This window comes from Rattus norvegicus, chromosome 18 (genome assembly GCF_021556685.1).
Source record: "Rattus norvegicus strain SHRSP/BbbUtx chromosome 18, alternate assembly SHRSP_T2T, whole genome shotgun sequence".
NCBI classification, from domain to species: Eukaryota; Metazoa; Chordata; class Mammalia; order Rodentia; family Muridae; genus Rattus; species Rattus norvegicus.
The window spans coordinates 34,309,776-34,330,823 of NC_141551.1; the positions used below are offsets into that span (position 1 = coordinate 34,309,776).

Here is a 21,048-nt window from a genome sequence, read left to right on the forward strand (position 1 = left end):
CTTATCTGTATAATCATGAATTCAAATTAAAGTAAAAAAAAATTCCCGATTGCCTCAAAAAAATTAGAAAATGTGACAACATTGGGCCTATCTCCCCTGTCTGCCTGTCTGTCTGTCTGTCTGTTTCCCTCTCCTTTTAGAATGCCTCATATCTCACTCTGTAAGTCAGGCTGGCATAGAGTTAGTAATAGTGATCCTCCTGTCTTTACTTCCTGAAGACCACGCAGCTCTGGACCTGTACTTACATAAGGCAACAAAGGGCCTGCAGCTTCACACTCATTCTACCTTATTCTACACCATTCCATTGTATTGGTGTGCGTGCGTGCGTGCACGCGTGCGTGTGTGTGTGTGTGTGTGTGTGTGTGTGTGTGTGTGTGTGTGTATACTGTTGTAGAATCAGCAGTCATATGGGTACAATTTACATACCACAGCAGTTTTAAAGGCTGAAATCAAAAAACTGTTCTAACTAACATTGTAAGAAGGTGCATTAAGAACAGGAAATGGGCTGGAGAGATGGCTCAGTTGTTAAGAGCACTGACTGCGCTTCCAGAGATCCTGAGTTCAATTCCCAGCAACCACATGGTGGCTCACAACCATCTGTAATAGAATCTGATGCCCTCTTCTGGTGTGTCTGAAGACAGCAACAGTGTACTCAGATACTTTAAAAAAAAAAAAAAACCTGCCCCATCACATTAACACTGAGTGTCATGAACATGCCTGCAATCCCAGCACTCAGAAGGCAGAGACAAGATATTTAATGCTACATCATTGGCTATGTAGCAATCTTAATGCTAGCCTGGGCTACATAAGAGCCTTTCTCATAAACAAACAAACAAAAACAGCAGCAACAACAACAAACCCCGACAACATAAGAAATAAAACTCAACTAAAAGCAAGACAATAGTCTATCACATATTTCCTGTAAAAGGAACCAAGGACGGGGCTGGAGAGATGGCTCAGTGGTTAAGAGCACTGACTGCTCTTCCAGAGGTCCTGAGTTCAAATCCCAGCAACCACATGGTGGCTCACAACCATCTGTAATAAGATCTGATGCCCTCTTCTGGTGTGTCTGAAGATAGCTACAATGTACTTATATAGAATAAATAAATCTTTAAAAAAAAAAAAAAAAAAAAAAAGGAACCAAGGACATCATTTACTAAATAGGAGAAAAGTAGTTCTCATTCCAATCTCAGGAACATAGGCAATGTTTACAAAAACATTACTCTCGTGGAGCTATTAACCCAAGGAAGAACTATGTATTCTTTAATCAAATACTTCTAAGTTGAAACAAAGTCCAAAACCACGACTTTAGGGATAATGCAGTTACTGCTATCCAGTAAATAAAAAGGCAATCACACACAGCACATATAAGCCACAACCAGAATGCTGGGGTTGGCTGGACACACAGAACATTCCAACAGGTCAAGTTCAAGTACAGCACTTAGCATGGATGAAGAGGGGCAGAGGCCCCTTTGGAGGCGTGAGGATTCGGCCTGGCAGAGCCTTCTAGAGAACACTAAGACAGCTCTGTGCCTTGACTTGAGTGGGGCTTGCTTAAGCCAATACATATGAAACAAGTCAGCAAAACAAAAATGCCCTGCACACATTACCCCACAGATAGTTTAAGTACAAGGATTTTTGATGTTTTTTTTTCCAGCTCTACCAATAATACTTCCCTCTAATTATACGAGTGAAAATTGAGAGTATGCTCCCCAACTCACCTCTCCCATTAACTCCTTCACAACCGGCACCACGCCATTGTGCTTGGTGAAGCCTTGGTATGACATATTCCTGGCTGCTCTCTGGGTACAGATGAATATGTCTCCATTTGCTGTCTCAAACCCAATGTATTTCATATCAGGCCGAACCCAACAATTTGTCTGTCCAAACATAGTCTCAGGTCTGAGTGTGGCAGCTACTAGGAAGATATTTTTCCCTTTCAGGCCACTAAGAAGAAAAGCATATATTTATACTAAAATTATGGATTCCCTCATAGTTACCTGATTGTTCAAAATGATAAATCAAGTCAGATATACTGGCATCCATAATCTTAGTTCCCAGAAGGCTGAGGTAAGAGCACTAGGCTGCAAAGCAAAACCCAGCCTTCAAATTAATAATAATAATAATAGTAATAATAATTTTTAACAAACCTACCTTAATTTTGATGGGTATGGATCAAGCACCTTCAGTTTGACTAGGGTATATTCCTGAGGTCCAACACCCTAAACAAATAAACAAGGCAAACCTCTAAGGGAAAAGATGTGGATTCAACCTGCTAGTTATGGAGGAATCTCCTTCTAATTTCTGACATCAACTCAAGCCTATGGGAATGAATTCTTCTGTCTAATGAGAGTGTGCTCTTGGTGTGGGTACACTAAAGAGTATTACAGTAACTATTTGGTGCCCGAGATAATCACCTCTCCGGTTTGTCTGTCATGATCCATGCAAGGCTGTCCATCTTTTGGGGAATAAATAGTGTACCTAAAAAAAGAGCAGTAAGCAGTAAATATTGTCATATAATTCAAGTTACATTGTAACTTAACCAATGTCAATAATACTGTACAAGTGTGAGTCATAGCTAACCCCCTCGTCTGAGCCAGTGTCTATAAATCTATTAGTTATGCTTTGATGAGTGGTTCTGTAAGCATAGCTACTAACGTCTACACCTTCATGAAAAGGAACACTCCTGAGAACTATGGACTAACCTGAGCCTTTGGTAATGAAACAAAACTTTAAGATAAATTCACATATGAACTATAAGTCACTTTTACTTGATCTACACATAGAAGTATATGCCAAAACAAAATAAAATAATTCTGCTAGTGGTTTGCTAAGAATACTGAACAGAATCATCCCATTCTCTCTGGTTCTAGTTGCTGAAAATAAAAAACTCAGGAGAAATTAAGACACTGACCAGCAAGAACCTGAAAATGTAGCTCAGGGACAAAATGCCTGTTAAGAAGTTACAAGGTCCTAAACTCAACACACACACACACACACATACACACACACACACACACACACACACACACACACACACACACACACACACAAAATGAAAATAGAAAAATAAGACCCTGTCAAGAGTTAACAAAAACAAAAGATACAACAAACAAGGAGAGAGTGATGAAAAAAGAGAAAAGAGACAGAACAGACAGACAGACGACAGATGGGTGGACACACAGAACACATGTACTGAATTGTACAAGAATTATGGTTTTTACTTTATTATAATGAAAGAAAACAAACTCACCGCTTCCCGAATTTAATTTTATTTCTTTCTCTTAAAGTTAAAAATTGCCACCTGACAAAAGAATCATAGTAAGGATTCACATCCGTGGTGATGAAGGAACGCCGCCAGTCTACCTAGAGAAAGAAAAGAGAAAGAGAATTCTTTCTTTAAAAAAGCATTTATTTATTTATTTTATGTGAGTGCACTGTCGCTCTCTTAAGGCATACCAGAAAATAGCATTGGTTCCCATTACAAGTGGTTGTGAGCCACCATAGGGTGCTGGGAACTGCACTCAGGACCTCTGTGAGAGCAGTCAATACTCTTAACCCCTGAGCCATCTCTCCATCCCCAAAAGGATAATTCTTTTTTTTTTAAGATTTACTTATTTATTTTATGTATATAAGTGCATTATAGCTGTCTTCAGACACACCAGAAGAAGGCATCAAATCCCATTACAAATGGTTGTGAACTACCATGTGGTTGCTGGGATTTGAACTCAGGACCTTGGGAAGAGCAGTCAGTGCTCTTAACTGCTGAGCCACCACTCCAGCCCCAAGATAATTCTTATAAACAAGGATTCTTATAAGTCAACTGTTTACCTTCCTACTCTTTACTACAACTTAAAATTAAATCATGTATTAAAAATTTCCAGCTCCATATATTGAATATTTGAACTCAGGACCTCTAGCCCCAAGATAATTCTTATAAAAAAGGATTCTTTTTATTATTATTATTATTTTTTTTTTTTTTTTTGGAGCTGAGGACCGAACCCAGGGCCTTGTGCTTGCTAGGCAAGCGCTCTACCACTGAGCTAAGTCCCCAACCCCGATAAACAAGGATTCTTATAAGTCAACTGTTATCTTCCTACTCTTTACGACAACTTAAAATTAAATCATGTATTAAAAATTTCCAGCTCCATATATTGAATACATATAAATCATTAAAATATTTTGTTTAATTGATAGGCTTAACAACACACATACTTGCTGGGCATTCCCACACTCAGGAAGGAGGCAGAGACAGGAGGATCTCTGAGTTTGAAGTTAGCCTATTCTACAGAGTTCCAAGCCAGCTAGGGATACACGGAAAAACTCTCTCTAGAAAAACAAGAAACAAAATAAAAAAATAAAACCATTCTTACATATTAGCTAACATATAATATTTACAATAAATTTAATAAATAATATAGTCAACATACTCAAGTTAAACTTTATTATCTTCATATTCTTTAAATAAAATCCCTTTCTACCATTTGCTAATAAATTTACTCTGATAAGACAGATATTGAAGTTTTTCTTCCTTACATTAAGCCCCAGTAGTTGCCAATCTAATTCAAATTATTTTTGACATTCAGCCAAAATATATTATTGTAGATTTGTTTTCCATATATTTTTTATTTTAACACCAAAGGTGATGGCATACCTTCAAACCTATTTTCTTCAGATCCTGAACAGCCAGTGGTGGGAAATAATCAAGCCAATGTTCTGCTTCAGAAAACTTCGCGATGTCTTCATCAGAGAGCCCAAGGGATTTCATAATGTTCCACTGGTACTTAGAAGATCCTGCTTTAGCAGCGGCTTTACTCTGAAAACACACACGAACTCCATTAAAGCACGCCCAACCACTGTCCAGCATCCCAGACTACAGTAATTTAATTTAATGATCCTATTTGGTAATTCTGTTTGTTTCTTTTTAAGAAAGGGTCTCACTGTGTAGCCCTAGCAACACACATACACACACACACACACACACACACACACATACACACATACACTCTCACACACACACACTCACACTCACACACACTTTCTAAATCAAGTAAATCTAAGCAATTATGAGTGAATACTGCTGATGCAGAGGACACACATTTGATTCCCAGCAACCATGTCAGGTTGTTCACAACTGCCTGTAACTCCAGTTCCAGGGGATTCAACACCTTCTTCCAGACTCTGTAAGTACCCTCTTATACTCACACAAAGACATACACATATACACATAATTAAAAGTAAGTCTTTAGGGGCTGGAGAGGTGGCTCAGGGGTTAAGAGCACTGACTGCTCTTCCAGAGGTCCTGAGTTCAATTGCCAGCAACCACATGGTGGCTCATAACCATCTGTAATGAGGTCTGATGCCCTCTTCTGGTGTGTCTGAAGACAGAGACAGTGTACTCACATATATAAAATAAATTAAAACAATAAAAATAAATAAATCTTTAAAACAATAAGGTCCTCTTTTTAAAAAATCTTCAGGTGAACTCTCAGTTTGTTGTTCAGCACTGTACTGACGTTAGTTGCTTAGATAGAATGACTATATCATAGTTACAGAAGAGTGACAGGAGGTGGGCAAAGGTTATGCTGGAGTGCTACGCTATCCTGAATCTCTTTTAAATCAAAAATATATCAAATTAGAGCGAAAGCAATACAGCCAGACGACATTTTGTTGAGTTTTTAAAAATGAGTATTCTATACAGGTGCTTTACCTGCATAGATGCCTTGTATCATGAGGCCAAAAAGAGGGGGTCGGATACCCGAGACTAGAGTTACAGTGATCATAAGCCACATGAAGGAACGGGGACTGGAGCATGGGCCCCTTGGTCTGATGTAGTTTTCACCTTTGGGGTACATGTGTGGGGTATGCTGTGTGCATCCTCCTCGGTATCTTTGGTGTACACACGGAGGCCAGGACAACCTGTGGTAGCATTTCTAGCCTTCCAGCTTGTTGTTCGGTGCTGTGACTCCAGCCTCCCTGGCCCTCAGGCTTTGAGGGCTTCCTCTGTCTCTTTCTCCCAGCGCAACAGTGGACTGCTGGGATGGAGGTGTGTGCTCACCTGGAGAGCCGACCCATCTAAACAGCCTTGGTTCGATACTGTCTTTAAATTATCAAGTCCAGTTCCTGTGTCAGGTACAGTGCCACACTGGTTATGTACAGATAAGCCAAACCGATGGAAACATTAACCGAGACATAAGTGAGCAGCAAACCTTTTTCCCTTTGGCTTTATCCTTCATTACTATATCTCCAGGTTTAGCACTGCTTTCTTCCTCTTCCTCCTCCTCCTCTGGAAAATCAGGAGGGCAGCCATACAGCTCTATCTCCCTTTTCAGCTTGTCAGCACATGCCTAGACCGAAACATTTGGGAGAGCCAAATTCAGAACTCAAGGAAATAATGCTGTTTCCAGGGCCAACTAAAATTGGCTTTCTGAAATTTTGTGCAACATGTGTATAAACATACAGATCATTAAATACATTATCACTATAGAAAACCCAAAAAATGCAAATCACATACCTCAAAATGCACTGATACAGTTTGTATTCTATTCAGTATCTACAGTACTCAATGAAGCGTGCTGATGCACGGAACAGCAGAAATGCAAAGACACATACAGCAGTTTGTCATTTTAGGTAACAACCTGAACAGTCTCTCACTTTGAAGACTATTCTTGTCTTTGCAGTGGAACGTAAATGCGTACCCCTTGTGATCTATGAGCACCCCTGCTATGTAGACAGGACAGAGAGTAAGAAAACAAACACTGACAGGAAGTGATGTAAGGGAAAGACTAAGGAGCTACACAACTGTGCTTTCCACCATAGCTCTTCCCAGTTGTGTCATGGGTCCACTTTCAAACCAGAAAAGTCCTCAAAAGGACAGGACCAAAATTATCAGAGTAAGGAAGGGCTCACACCCAGAAGAGTTTCAGTTAATAAGTAAGATACAACTAGAAAGGTATTGTTTGAAGTGACCCTAGTGGGCACATAGAGCTGTTCTGGATGCTGAGGCAAGGGGATTGCAAGCTCAAGGCCATCCTGGGCAATTTAAGAATACTACCTCAACAAAAAAAAATTAAATAGAAAGAAATAGGAAAGTAATTGAGGCATGGAGAGACTATTTACCTGTAAAGCAAGGCCCTGCCTCAAAATCCAGTACTGAAAGGAACAAGTCTCTACCACTGGTGTAAAGATGTGACCCAGTGTTAGAGAACTGATACTGGACTCCACATACACATACAAAAAGCATCATCATTTTGTAACACAAATACAGTAAGTAAAGTAAGCCAAGACCATCAAAAGACATTCAAGCCACAAGGTCACTGAATAATAGGCCATCTAGAGGTTCTCAATATGTCCCATTGTCCCCATAAACTATGTTTTTCCCCAGACAGGGTTTCTCTGTGTAGCCCTGGCAATCTTGCAACTCCTTCCGTAGGCCAGGCTGGCCTCCAACTCAGACAACCACCTGCCTCTGCCTCCCAAGTACTGAAATAAAGGCATGCACCACCATCTCGTGGGTAGGCTACGTTTTAATTACAAAAGAAGATGGCCTTAGAATGAGGAACTATGCCATAGGTTTTAACATAATATTACTAAAATGGACAGGCTGCCATTGTGTGCTTTCTGTTGTGATGCCCTGGGAAGCTTACGCCTCATTTATGTAGTACTCTTTTCAAAGTATCTAATCCAAACATTAACATCCATAACAAACAACTAAAAGTCTAAAGCGAACTACATGTAAAGCCTAACTCACAAAAGAAATTGTGAAACCAGGAACAACATCCGAGATGATCAAAGGACTCTAATTACAGAGTAGAAGGCAATGCCATCAGTCAAAAGGGTATGTTCAGTGATATGCTCAGTCAGAGGGAGATGATGAGACTGCACTGATGCACCAAATGACCTTGCTTTCCAAAGGTGCACACCACAAGACAGATGCATGCTGTAAAGGAAATAAAGGTGCATGCTGCAAGTGAGATGAAGACCGTGGGATGCACACTACAAAGAGGTTCGCATTGCAAGCGACGGGTGATACAAAAGTGATGCACATTATAGAGATACACACGAGATGCATTCTGTGTTTATAGAGAGATGCACACTGACAGTCAGGTGGATAGCATGACATCGGCAACTCGCTTGCACAAAGTACAAGGGTAATTACAAGACAGGCTGGAGCGCCCAGGTCTGAGCTGCCAGAGCTAAAGCAAAGGCAGCAAACTGTAAGCAAAAGTATTATGTATTCCCCATGCCATCCTTGCACCTCTTCTGCAAGTCAGACACTGGACAAGACAACAGGCTAGGGAGTAAGAAGTTCCTGGGCTGGGGTGCAGCTTGGGCCTCACAGTGCTCACTGTAGCCACACGAAGTCCTGGGATCTATAACCCCCTACCACGTACACCAGGTATGATGGCACCACCTGTATTTCCAGCACTTAGTAGGCAAAGGCAGGTCATCCTAGCTACACAGCAAGTTCAAGGACAGCCTAGGCTACATGAGAAATCGTCTTACCAAAAAAAAAAGAAAAAAAAAAGAAAAAAGAAAAAGAAATTCCTAATTCCATTGTTACATTTAAAATTGTTTTCAGTCAGTGACCCATGCTTTTAATCTCAGCACTCAGAAGACAGAGAAAGGAGGAGCTGTGAGTTCAGTCTAGCCTGGTTTACATGAGTTCCAGCACAGCCAGAGCCTACAAAATGTCTTTGTAGGTGTTTTTGTCTCAAAAAAAAAAGAGAAGAGAATCTTTTAAATTCTAGTTTTCTGATCTTTTTCTTTTTTTTTTTTTTTTTTTTTTTTTTTGGATGGGGGGTTTGGGAATTACCTCTAAATTAAGCTTTTGTTTTGTTTTGTCTTGTTTTGAGAGAGGTCTCACTACGTAGATCTGGCTGGCCTGAACTTCTTATGCTGACTCATAGACCAGGCTGGCTGCAGGCTCAGAGATCTGCTGGCCTCTGCCTCCTGAGTGCTAGAATTGTGTTTTTGAGACAGGGTCTCACTGTGGATTTGGCTGGCCTGGAAGTCACTGTATACATCATGCTGACCTCAAATTTGTAAACTATCCCCCAAATCTACCTCCCAAGTGCTGAGATTAGAGGTGTGCACTATCATGCACCAGCAGCAAATGAAGATATGAACTTGCAAAATGGTCAAAATATGTGTATTATCTTGCCCTTCTGTGTATACAAATGTATAATCACTGTATACTTTATAATTACCCAATTCCAACAGATATGAAAGTATAAATTACTTAAAACACATTAAAAAAAATCCAAACAGAAATCATTTGCACATTTCTGTGTGCTGTGTACTTCTCCTTCCGGGTCCCTGAAACTGGGTCACACAGTGTTGTTCAGATTGGCCTCAAGCCCTGAGTGTCCTCTTGTGTCAGCCTCCAAAAGACCACACCTGGCTAATGTATACTTTACTCAAGCCCTTCTTCAAATAGTTTGTGTGAGCACATGCATGAACACATGTGTGGAAGTCAGGGGATAACCTCAGCTGCCAGTCCTGGGCCTCCATCTTGAGATAGGGGCTAATTGACCCCAGGTTTTTGGCATTTTTCTGCACCCATTCCCTGGTAGGAGCACAATGATATTATACGTCTGCATGTTCTGCTGTGTCTAGCTTTTAGGGGGATTCTGGGCCTCCAAACTTAGGTCATCAGGCTTGCTTGGCAAGTGTTTTACCCAATTAGCCATCTCCCTAGCCCTTCCAACATTTTTATAATTTAATTTTCACTGTAAAAAAATTCAACTCATTTGGTGCAATGCGAAAATCCAATCCCAAGACCAGGAATCTGGTATTATTGTTACTCTAAGCTAAAGAGTAGACCCAACCCTCTATGCAGTCTTACCTTAATAGGCATACCGGTACAGTGTAACCCGAAGGGAAACAGACAGCTTTTTCCTTTTAATCTCTGGTATCCTACTGCAAACTATGGGAAGAAAGTCAAACCTCAATTATAGATATAAATGGTAGACACACACAAAATGCTAACTTTGACAGAAACACTGTTTCTCTCTTCCTAGCTTTAGAACACCAGACATCCATCACTGAACAATTCTAGTGTACTATCCTTTCAATGTTTTTCACTAACACACAAATTTTGAACATGCACACATGTCTAGAACCCTGAACAAATATACATATGGCATGCAAACAAGACTATAAAAGTTCAACTATCAAAATTACTCTTTAAGTAAGAATTTGATTTTAATAGGAAATAAATTCTATACATACAATATTCTTCAACCTGGTATTTACTATAGATCCTCCCCATCCTGTCTTAGTAAACTTAAGAGTTTTACCTCACACTTGGATAAGGAAAACGTGTGTCCCAAATGAAGGCGTCCATTCATGTATGGATATGGAAAGGTGACAAAGTATTTGCCCTTGCTGCAGAAGAATCATGTAGGAAAAAAGTACAAAAGAAAGCATTACATTTCTTTCATAATAAGTGATGGGATGGAAAGGATGCTTGTTATATAAGTACTCTGCTTAGAGTCCGGCTACTTAAGGAGCTGGAGAGATGGCTCAGCGTTTAAGAGTGATTGCTGCTCTTATAAGACCTGGGTTGGGCTCCCAGCACCCACATGACAACTCACACTCATCTGTAATTCTTCTAAACTCTGCAGGCACTGCACTCACTGTTATATACAGGCAAAACAACTCATTTACATAACACAAAAATAAAATCCTTTTAAAAATACAATGAAGTTTACCTATTTAAAAGGTATCAAGTTTTAGGCTGGCCATGCCTTTAATCCCACCAGTCGGGAGTCAAAAACAGGTGTAGCTCTGTGAATTTGAGCCCAACATGGTTCCTATAAAACACTCTAGGCCAGCTAAAGCTACAAAGACTGTCTCAAAAACAGATATCAGGTGTGTAAACCTCAAATTAAAAGCTCAAGGCTCTGAAAACATCACGTATTCATAAGTGACTGTTTCATTTCTCACACTATCTCCCTTTTCAACAAGAAGTATTTGTAACCTATGTGTTTACATCACACAGCATAAATGGAATATTTGTAAGTGTTCATTTTTCAGTCAGGATGGAAGGCAGAAACAACAGATCTCTGAGGGAAATAGTGAGCTCCAGGTCAGCTACACATACACATAAGGCCCTGTCTCAAAAAATAAAATAAAATAAAATAAAATTAATTTTTATTTTATTATGGTGTGTACCACAACTGAGCACTTACAAATGTACCGTCCCAGTTATAACTCAGTGACAATACCCACTTGTGCTCTCTGCTCCCCACAAGGGAAAAAACATTAACCTCTAGTTGGCCTTAGGTCATTTTCTTCTTTCCCATAGTTCACAAATATGGACATGATCTTTGACAATGAATCACTTAGTGCGGCTCACTCGTAGACTTTATATAAAGCACAGTATGCTTTTATATATTTACAATTCCTTTTCACAATATTAATAATGTTTTCAACATTACTCAACATATCTCACTGAGCAAAGCATTATTGTGATTCATTTTGACTAAACTTCTTTAAAGTGGACTAAAATTCTAAAACCAAACAGCAGATGCAACGAGCAGTAGGTCAAGGTATAACGATAAGTAGGTAGGCCAGCAAGTCCATCATACCCCATGCATCCCATTAGCGCACAGCTAAGTAGTAAGTCAAGAGGACAAACTATAGAATTAGTAAGCCCAAAAAGCAGTCCACGGTCTCACCATAATGGTTCATACTTTAGAAGGACAGAGGCAGGTACAGAGGACATGCTTTTATCCCAGCACTGGGGAGGCAGAGCCAAGCTGGTATATATAGCTAGTTTCAGAACATCCAGAGCTACATAACAGAGACCCTGTCTCAAAAAAAACAAAACAAAAACAAAAGGAGATCAGGGAATATAAAAGACACACAGCCTGTGAACTCTTATCAACTTTGAGATATTTACTTAGCCTCTCTGTCTGTCTCTGTCTTACCATCTATAAAACATAGTAAAAAAAAAAAAAATTGTTTACCGGGATAGCTTAGTTAGTAGAGTGCTTGCCCTGGGTCTAATCCCAACATCACGTAGATCAAGCATGGTGACACATGCCTGTGATCCTAGGTGAAGGAGGTAGAGGCAGAGGATCAACTCAGGTCATTCTGTGCTGTGTGGCAAGTTTGAGGTCAGCCTGACAGTGTGAGAGTTTGTTTCAAAATAAAAATCTTAGAAGGTGGGGGAACTCTCTAGAAAGTACCAGAAACCTGGGAGGTGAGAGACTCTCAGGACTCCAAGGACCTTAGATGAAATGCCCAACAGTAGGGAAAGGAACCTCATAGACTCCACCACCAGTAGAAAGACAGGGCATTAAGTGGAGGGATGGGGTTGCTATCCCACAATCAAAAACTCTGACCTAGAATTGTTCCTGTCTGAAAGAACTTCAGGGACAAAAATGGAGAAGAAACTGAGGGAAAGGAAGTCTAGCGACTGGCCCAAACCGGGATCCAACTCAAGGGGAGGCTGCAAGGCCTGACTCTATTACTGATGCTATGGTGTGCTTACAGATAGGAGCCTACCATGGATGACCTCCGAGAGGCCCAAGAAGCAACTGACTGAGAGAAATGCAGATACTTACACCCAACCAATGGGCTGAAGTCAGGGACGCCTATGGTTGAATTAGGGGGAAGACTGGAAGAAACAGAGGAGGAGAACAACAACAGAGAGGAAGACCAGCAGTCTCAAGTAACCCAAACCTCTGAGATCTCTCAGACACTGAGCCACCAACCAGGCAGCATACACTAACTGGTCCAAGGCCCCCAACATATTTACAGCAGAAGACTGCCTGCTATGGCGTCAGTGAAAGAAAACACCTAACCCTCCAGAGACTTGAGGCCCCAGGGAATGGGGAAGCCTGGGGGACATCCTCTAGGAGACAGGGGAGGAGATGGGGAGGAGGAATGTGGGAGGGGGGATTAAGAGGGGAGTAATGGCTACACTGTAAAAAAGTAAAAGTAATTTAAAAAAAATCCTCATCTTAAAAGATTATTAAGCAGATTTCTGAATACAAGACCAGTCTGGTCTACACTGTCCCAGGACAGCCAGGGTTACACAGAGAAACTCTCTCTTGAAATCCAAAAATAATAAAATAATAATAATAATAATAATAAAGAAAGAAAGAGAGAGAGAGAGAGAGAGAGAGAGAGAGAGAAAGAAAGAAAGAAAGAAAGAAAGAAAGAAAGAAAGAAAGAAAGGAAGGAAGAAAGAAAGAGGGACTGGAAAGGTTAAGAGCATCTGCTGCTCTTCTATCAGACCAGAGTTCAGTTCACAGCACCCACATGGCAGTTCACAACTGTCTGTAATTCCAGTCCCAAGGGATCCCCACCTTCTTCTGGCCTCTATATGCACCAGGTACCCACACAGTACATGGACATACATGCAGGCAAAATGCCCATAAACATTAAAAAATAATCATCAATAAACATAAACGATTCTTAAGATTCAATGAGAATACATTGTTGCCTAGCACACAGAAAATCCAGTTAACCACCACTACTGTTATCTGAACACATGTATTTTTCTTTTGTTTTTTGAGACAGGATTTCTCATATAGGTCTGGCTTCTGGGAACTTGTTTTATAGACAAGGCTGGCCTGAACTCAAGATCAGCCTGCCTTGCAAGTGCTAGGATTAAGGCATATGCCACCGTGCCTGACTTGAATACATGTCAACATATCCAAAATGAGTACAAATTAATTTAACACAGATTTATTGTGGCTTTTTGTTTTGTTTTTTCTTTTTTTGACACAAGGTTTCTCTATGTAGTCCTGTGGTCCTGGAATTTGCTCTGTAGACTAGGCTGGCCTCAAACTCAGAGATCCACCTGCCTCTGCCTCGTGAGTGTTGGTATTAAAAGTGTGCACCACCATATCCAGCTTTTGAGACATTCTTTGAGAGGACAATACTTTTCTTGGTTTTCCCTCCCATAATCACTGTCTACAATTTGTCTCAAAATTACCTTAGTATCAAGCAATATACTTTTTTTAAAGAATTATTTACTTACTTTATGTATATGCATACACTGTGGCTATCTTCAGACGCACCAGAAGAGGGCATCGGATCTCATTACAGATGGTTATGAGCCACCATGTGGTTGCTGGGAATTGAACTCAGAGCCTTTGGAAGAGCAGTCAGTGCTCTTAACCTCTGAACCATCTCTCCAGCCCAACAATATACTTTTTATGGAATAAGATTAACAAATTCAATGACCCTACAAAATTTTATTTGTATTGGAGGTAAGAATCTCTCAAAAAGAAAACCTTTGCTCTTTTCAGACAGTAAATACAAAACTTCAAAACATTCCCCTTTGTCAAAATGCGAAAAAATACTAATTTTAAAAATCTGAATCAGCTGGCTAGATGGCTCAGCAGACAAAGGCTCAAGGTCAATCCTCAGAACCCACATAGCAGGAGAAAACTGACAAACTAACTCCTGTAAGTTGTCCTCTGACCTCCACACGTGTCATGCAAACACACACACAAATACACACACACAGACACACAGACACACAGACAGACAGACACACACACACACACACACACACAGACACACATACACACACACGCACACACACAGATACATGGGTTTTGGGTGTTTTTTGTTTTGTTATGTTTTACATCTTCTTATGCACAAACTCTAAGAAGTCTGTGGAGAGAGTTGCCTTGACTATTCAGCCCACTCAGATATTACCCCGCTTTCTCACCTCCCCTTCCTGGGACAGTCAACCCAAGGCTCCTCAAACTCACCTGCTCTGCTTCTGCTTCTCCAGTGAAGACGCGCTGACTTCAAACACTTTCTCCGCTTCCCATTTCTGCTGGACTTCTTTCTCAATCTTCTTCAAGAAGTCTACTTTGGCTGTTCCTTTTCTTTCCTGTTAAATACAAAAAGACAAAAGGGCTTGCTTTAAAAAGTGAGAGTCGGGGATGCTGCTACACGCCTGCAACCCCCACGTTTGGGACGTGAAAGGAAGAGCATCCAAAGTTCAACTTCGCTCTCAGCCACACAGCAAGCTGGAGGCCAGCCTGGGCTACACAAGACCCGGTGTGAAAAACCAAGAGGAAAAAGAAGTCAAGTTCACAAAGAATCAAGCAGCTCACTGGCAGATCAAATTCCCCATCCTACCTTCAAATGTAAAGGAACAAGATTCTAAAAAGTAGTTACTGAGCCCAGAAGGGGTGGCGCACACCTTGAATCCAAGCACTCGGGAGGCAGAGGCAGGTGGACCTGTATGGATTCAAGGCCAGCCGGGGCTACAGAGTGAGGTTCAAGACTGCTACACAGAAACTCTGTCTTGAAACACCAAAATGATTATATACCTAGACTTGCAACTATGGACTAGAAGAAAGGGTCAGACTATGAAGGAGTTATGTTTGAACAAACAGTTCACCTGATCACAATGTGTGCATGCACTGAAACATCAAATGGTACCTCAACACATATAGTTTCTAGCAATCAAATAAAAAACCTGTTATCATTGAAGAAAATAAAGCAAGCAAACAAACAAACAAAACAGGCAAGAGATAGCATTGAAGTTATGCTTAGTATCTCTTCTTTTTACCTAATCTGTACCCAACCTTCAGAACATATAATATTGACAAACTCTGTTAGGTTGAATTACCCAGGCCTCTGCCTGGTGACTTAACTGGCATTTAACAGGGTCTGACCTTAAAGATGCTCACTACATGATTTTTGAATATATAAACAGATGAAGAAAGTTCTGCACATAGAGAAAATCAGTTATTATCTATCTACTTCAAATCAATATGCAAACATCTCTAAATACCTTTTAAAATGTAAATGCAAGCTGGCTTCAGTGGCACAAGCTTGCAATACCAGCACTCGACAAGAAGCTGAGGTTGGATGATGACCTTGAGTTTAAGGCTAGCCTTAGGGCTGGAGAGATGGCTCTGCAGTTAAGAGCACTAACAGCCCTCCAGAGGTCCTGAGTTCAATTCTCAGCAACCACATGGTGGCTCACAACCGTCTGTAATGGGATCCAATGCCCTCTCTTGTGGTGTGTCTGAAGAGAGCAACAGTGGGTTCATATAAATAAAATAAATATTAAAAAAAAAAAACAAAGGCTAGCCTTAGCTACATGTATGTTCCAGGATAGGGTTAAAAAGAGAGGCAGTATCCCAGATAAAAAGACAGACAGACAGACAGACAGACAGGCAGGCAGGCAGACAGACAGATGAAATTAGACCATCCAATGTAATACTGTCACCATACTGCTCCTATTTAATTAGACCACATGAATACTTAGAAAAGGGAAGGCGATCCAACACAAAAATCATAAAGTTACTTTAAAAACTTAGATGTTTTTAAATATTATCTTTGGTAATTGGATTGTGTAATTCTCATGCACAAACTTTGTAGATGATAAAGTCATGTCACAATATCAAAAGATTAGAAATGCCTGAGATTCTCATTCTATAAAACAACTTCTTAATAAGTAACCTGCCTCTACGCTACTCCAGGGCTTACTGATTCTGCTTTCAATGCTAACACAAAACAGATAACAAGTCTCTTCTTATCCATGGTATTCTGAAGTTCATTTATTTTGCTTGTGGTTTGGGTTTTCTGTTGTTTTCTTTTGGAAACACGGTCTCACTATGCAGCCCTGGCCAGCCTAGCTAGCACTCACTATGCAGGCCAGACTACCCTGGAACTCACAGAGATCCTCCTGCTTCTTCCTCTGACATATTGGGAGTAAGGTGTGCAGCACCATTCCCTGCTATTCTGCAGTTACTAGGACACTCCTACAAACATCATCCCAATTTTACAACTCTAAGAAGGATGAACTGTGATTATCATTTTCAAGACACCAAATCTGAACTTGAGACAGCTAGCCAGCGAATGATGAAAACAGTCAGATACCATCGTCTTACTCCCGTTTCTGCTTTCTCTTGTTATCCTGTCCATATCATAGCCTCCACCCCTCCTAGATGGAGAATCTACATAAGTTCTATCAGGTTTTTGGTCTAACAGTTCAGTACTCTCTCAATGCTCCAGTCTGTTTGGGGCACAAGAGTTTTTTGTAAACTGCAAGGTGTGGCATGAATACAAGGTATATTATTTTCTAGCTACAGATATTTAACATTGCAAGCTCAGAAACACACATATCACCATAATGATCAGTCACTGCCTCTTTTCCTGTCTGGCACTCTAACACTACTTCTCCCATAACACTGGATATCAATATCATGCGTAAAATCACTTCAAAAGATTTTACAATGACTATAAATAGTTCTTTCAAGGTGGAAATACAATATAATGATAGGCCATTTGTCTAACGTGCAAGGCACTGGGTTCAATTTCCAATGACACTTCCAAAAAAAAGGAAGGAGAAGGAAGAAGGGAGGGAAAAAGGGAAGGAGGGAGGGAGGAAGGAAGGAAGAAAAGGAAGAAAGGAAGGGGAAAGTCATCATCTTCTGAAGAGTACAAATTAGTTACTTTTAAGTCAGATACAATATTGCATCCCTGAAATATGTCCCCTATATAGAAAGAAGCAAGAAGACTCAGAGTTGAAGCTGCACTGAGTTTCAGGTCCACCTGGCCTACATAAGACTAAATCAAAAGGAAAAAAAAATATCTACCTCCAAAACATCTTCAACTCTATAGATATCTTCTTTTTCACCAATCCTTAGCCTGCCCGCCCACCCAGTCCTATGATTTCACTGCCTCTCTGGATCCACCTGCAAAATCGTCTCTAGTTCCAGCTCCTCTTGTCATTGTTCTTACCTGTAAATACCCTTCCCAGTCAGCTCTGCTCCTCCACCTGGATAGGTGAACATGGCAGGAAGAAAACTGTAAACTCGTGACCGGCCGTGCTCCAGAGGCTTTAAGGAATACCTCTAAACTCTGAAAGCCTGTCGCTCCTTCCTGATAAACTATTTAATCTCCCACACCCAGTTCTGGAGATTGAACCTACGGCCCTGATCATGCTAAGTAAAAGCTCTTACCACTAAGCTATCTCCGGATCCCCTTTCACTTATCTGAGACAGTCTTGCTAAGTTACTCGGGTTGGCTCTGAACTCATTCTCATAGTCCACGCAAGCCTTTCATTTTCAATCCTCTTGCTTCCGTCTCCAAAGTAGCTCAGATTACAAGATCTGTGCGACAGGATCCAGCTGCTTAATTTTAAATTAAGGTTATATTTAAAAGTCCGTGCGTCAGGGTCACTAAACACATTCACAGTGAGATGCCCGATCTTTGCTGTTGTTGAAACGTTAAATGTTCTTCTTTACCTCTACTTTTATTAAAAATATGATGAAACTCAGTATTCGGAATTCAAGTAGTCAATGTAAAGGGAAGACAGTAAGTTCCTGGCTCAACTAGGGAGAGCAGCAAATTAATTCTCCAGGAAAGCCCTGCCTCAAGCGAGTGAAAGGCGTCTTTCAGAAAAGGAGCTCCCTTCTCGGAGACAGGCAGCATGTGGTGAGACCCGAATACCCTACCAGCTGGGTTCCAGGGCCCAAACCTAAGGACGCTCTTCCCGCCCAAACTCACCGCCATGGCGCCGCCCAAACGACTCAAGATCCAGTACGATGGCCCCAATGAATCCCTCAGAGATGTGGGTCCAACTTTTCCCTCCTACTCGTAGAAGCCTAGTCTCTCAGGACACCAAAGCACACACTACACACTTGCTGAGGCAATCGCAAAGCTCACTGACTACACCCGAGTGCATCTTGCCGGCAGCAGGGAGTTGTAGTTCCCAGACTATGAGTACTAGAGGCCAACAAGCGTCTGCGGACTACAATTCCCAGAAGACAACGCGACGCCGGAAGTTATCTGTAGCTATTGGCCTGGTGACACCGTCTGTGTCACTTATAGGTTGAACTACAAGATCCGTGAGGCAGTTCGGGATGATGGACTGCTGCAAGTGTGCCCGAAAAGAGGTGGAATTAGGAACTTCAACCTTCTCACCCGGTGGAGCTGTCCTTCTGTCAGGATGCCAGGATGCGGAATTGATTACTATTCAGCGAGTGAGGCGCTAATTATGGCTTGCCACTATGCCCATGTATTTATTATTACCGGTGGCATTCATCAGCTCAGCAAGTAGACATTTAATAGTACTTACCAAACAATTTGCACCTTTAGGCGAGAGATCGGAAACCCACCTGTTCTCAAAGCGTGGCTCAGTCCACTCCCTAGCCACATTTTAAGTATTCATCTGTCTATGTAGCTACGTGCAAATGTGCAAAAATATTTCCATCAGCACAAAAATATTCTATGGAACAGACCTGACAGGAAATAGTTTTACTCTCTGGTTCAGATTAATATCAGTTAATCCAGTAAACATTAAGTGTGTGTCCGCAAAGCACTTTAAGAGAGGTGAGCAACTCAAACATGTGGCTGCCAACAGTACTAAAGAATTTGTTTCACAAGTAATGTATAGAAATATAAAATTTAATGATGGTATAATATATACCTGGTGTATGATATGAGCGCAATAAAAAATGTTGGATGAAAGAAAAAGAGCCTTAGGCTACAAAGAAAAAAGCTTTCCCAAATAAGGACTTTGCACACACAAGTACACTCCATCACACCAACACCTTCTTGAAACTAGTAACAATTTAGAAATCACTACTTAACACTGTATGGGTTAAATTTCTCCTATGTGTTTCCTGAAGTACTCTGTTTTTTCAGCTCTCTCTTTAAAAAAAAAAAATCTAGCTAAATTTAATTGCCTGTTTATTAGCAGACTTCAAGCTTCACGACAGTAGGGCCTATGCCTAGCAGTATCTGGCATATGGCAGGCACTTTGTAATATTTTTGAATGAGTAAGAGAATCCTCCATAGCTTTTATAATGATGTTGAACTTCTACAATTGTGATCTAACCTATACTATTTGTCACCACAAATCCCATTGGCAATTGAAATCTTTCATGTAGCAAATACTTATTAAGCACTTCCCACGACTCTGACCCAGAACCAGAATAGAATGGAGAACGAAACAGACACAGGTGCTGTCTTGTGGAGCGTTTTGTTTAATGAGTACGAGACACTAAAGCAAAAGTAAACACGTGATTCAGTGAGTGCAAACTATGCAAAACCACCTTCGTGCCTCCAAATGTATTCTTATTTCCCAGTAAAATGACTAAAATCGATTTTTCTAAAGGGAACCAGGGTTAAGTGCTTGCTTAGCACATCCACAGTCCTAAGTTTGATCCCCAGCTCCACAAAAAAAAAGAAAAGAAAAGAAAAGGGCAACAGTCATTTGGATTCCATTCACTCAACAGCAACCATTTAGCATCCTTTATGTACAGGACACTCTCCTTGTGCTGAAGAGACACTTAAAACGACATGGTTGTATGTTTCATGGAGAGCAGAGACTAAAAGGAAAAGGCAGACATAAACCAACAGGAGCAATGAGAGCCCACTCAGGGGTTTAAGCTCAGAAGGAATTAATTCTATGTATGTGTTAGGAAGACCATTCAGAAGAAGAATGGAAGAGAACAATAAATAGTGAAAGCAGGAAACTACAGCTGTTGCTCAGAAGTGATGATGTCTTTGACTATGGAAGCATCCATTAAGAAAGTGAAAGAAGGGGTTGGGGATTTGGCTCAGTGGTAGAGCACTTGCCTAGCAAGTGCAAGGCCCTGGGTTCGGTCCCCAGCTCCGAAAAAAAGAATAGAAAAAAAAAAAAGAAAAAAGAAGGTGAAAGAAATCTAAAAATAATAATAACAACAATAATGATGATGATGATGACGACGACGACGATGATGATGATGATGATGTGTGGAGAATGGAGGAAGTGCTGAGTGAATGAAGTCCGAAAGTGAATGTGTGTCTTTGATATGGGCATGTTCATGTCAAGGATCCCAGTTCCTCAGCCCTACAGGAAGACGGCCCTGCCTCCCTCCCCCAAGGGTGACACTTGAAAGGATAGCAAACCCTTCCTCTGGTTCCTGTACAGATGTTGATAGTGTGTACGGGAAACGCCCACTATAACTTTCTCCCCTGGATGGATGTTTACCATCTGGATACTGCTTCCCCACAGACACTGTACCTACCAAGATTATGGAAATCTGCCTCCTTGTGCAGTTTATA

General features: G+C 40.9%; 1 protein-coding gene across 3 annotated transcripts in view; it reads right to left on the reverse strand.

Moving 5' to 3' along the window:
- The window catches only part of Lars1 (leucyl-tRNA synthetase 1), a 54,376-nt gene extending 35,712 nt beyond the window's left edge, over window positions 1–18,664 (reverse strand). For 2 of the 3 annotated variants that reach the window (XM_087592439.1, XM_087592440.1), the window contains exons 1-10: window positions 18,505–18,664; window positions 14,742–14,866; window positions 10,302–10,389; window positions 9,848–9,928; window positions 6,210–6,347; window positions 4,655–4,816; window positions 3,254–3,366; window positions 2,418–2,481; window positions 2,155–2,222; window positions 1,722–1,947 (exon numbers count right to left, since the gene is read on the reverse strand). In XM_087592439.1, the coding sequence (XP_087448565.1) occupies window positions 1,722–1,947; window positions 2,155–2,222; window positions 2,418–2,481; window positions 3,254–3,366; window positions 4,655–4,816; window positions 6,210–6,347; window positions 9,848–9,928; window positions 10,302–10,389; window positions 14,742–14,866; window positions 18,505–18,510 (1,071 nt within the window). In that variant the 5' untranslated portion in view covers window positions 18,511–18,664. 3 annotated transcript variants of the gene reach the window in all.
- Between the last annotated feature and the right edge of the window lie 2,384 nt (window positions 18,665–21,048).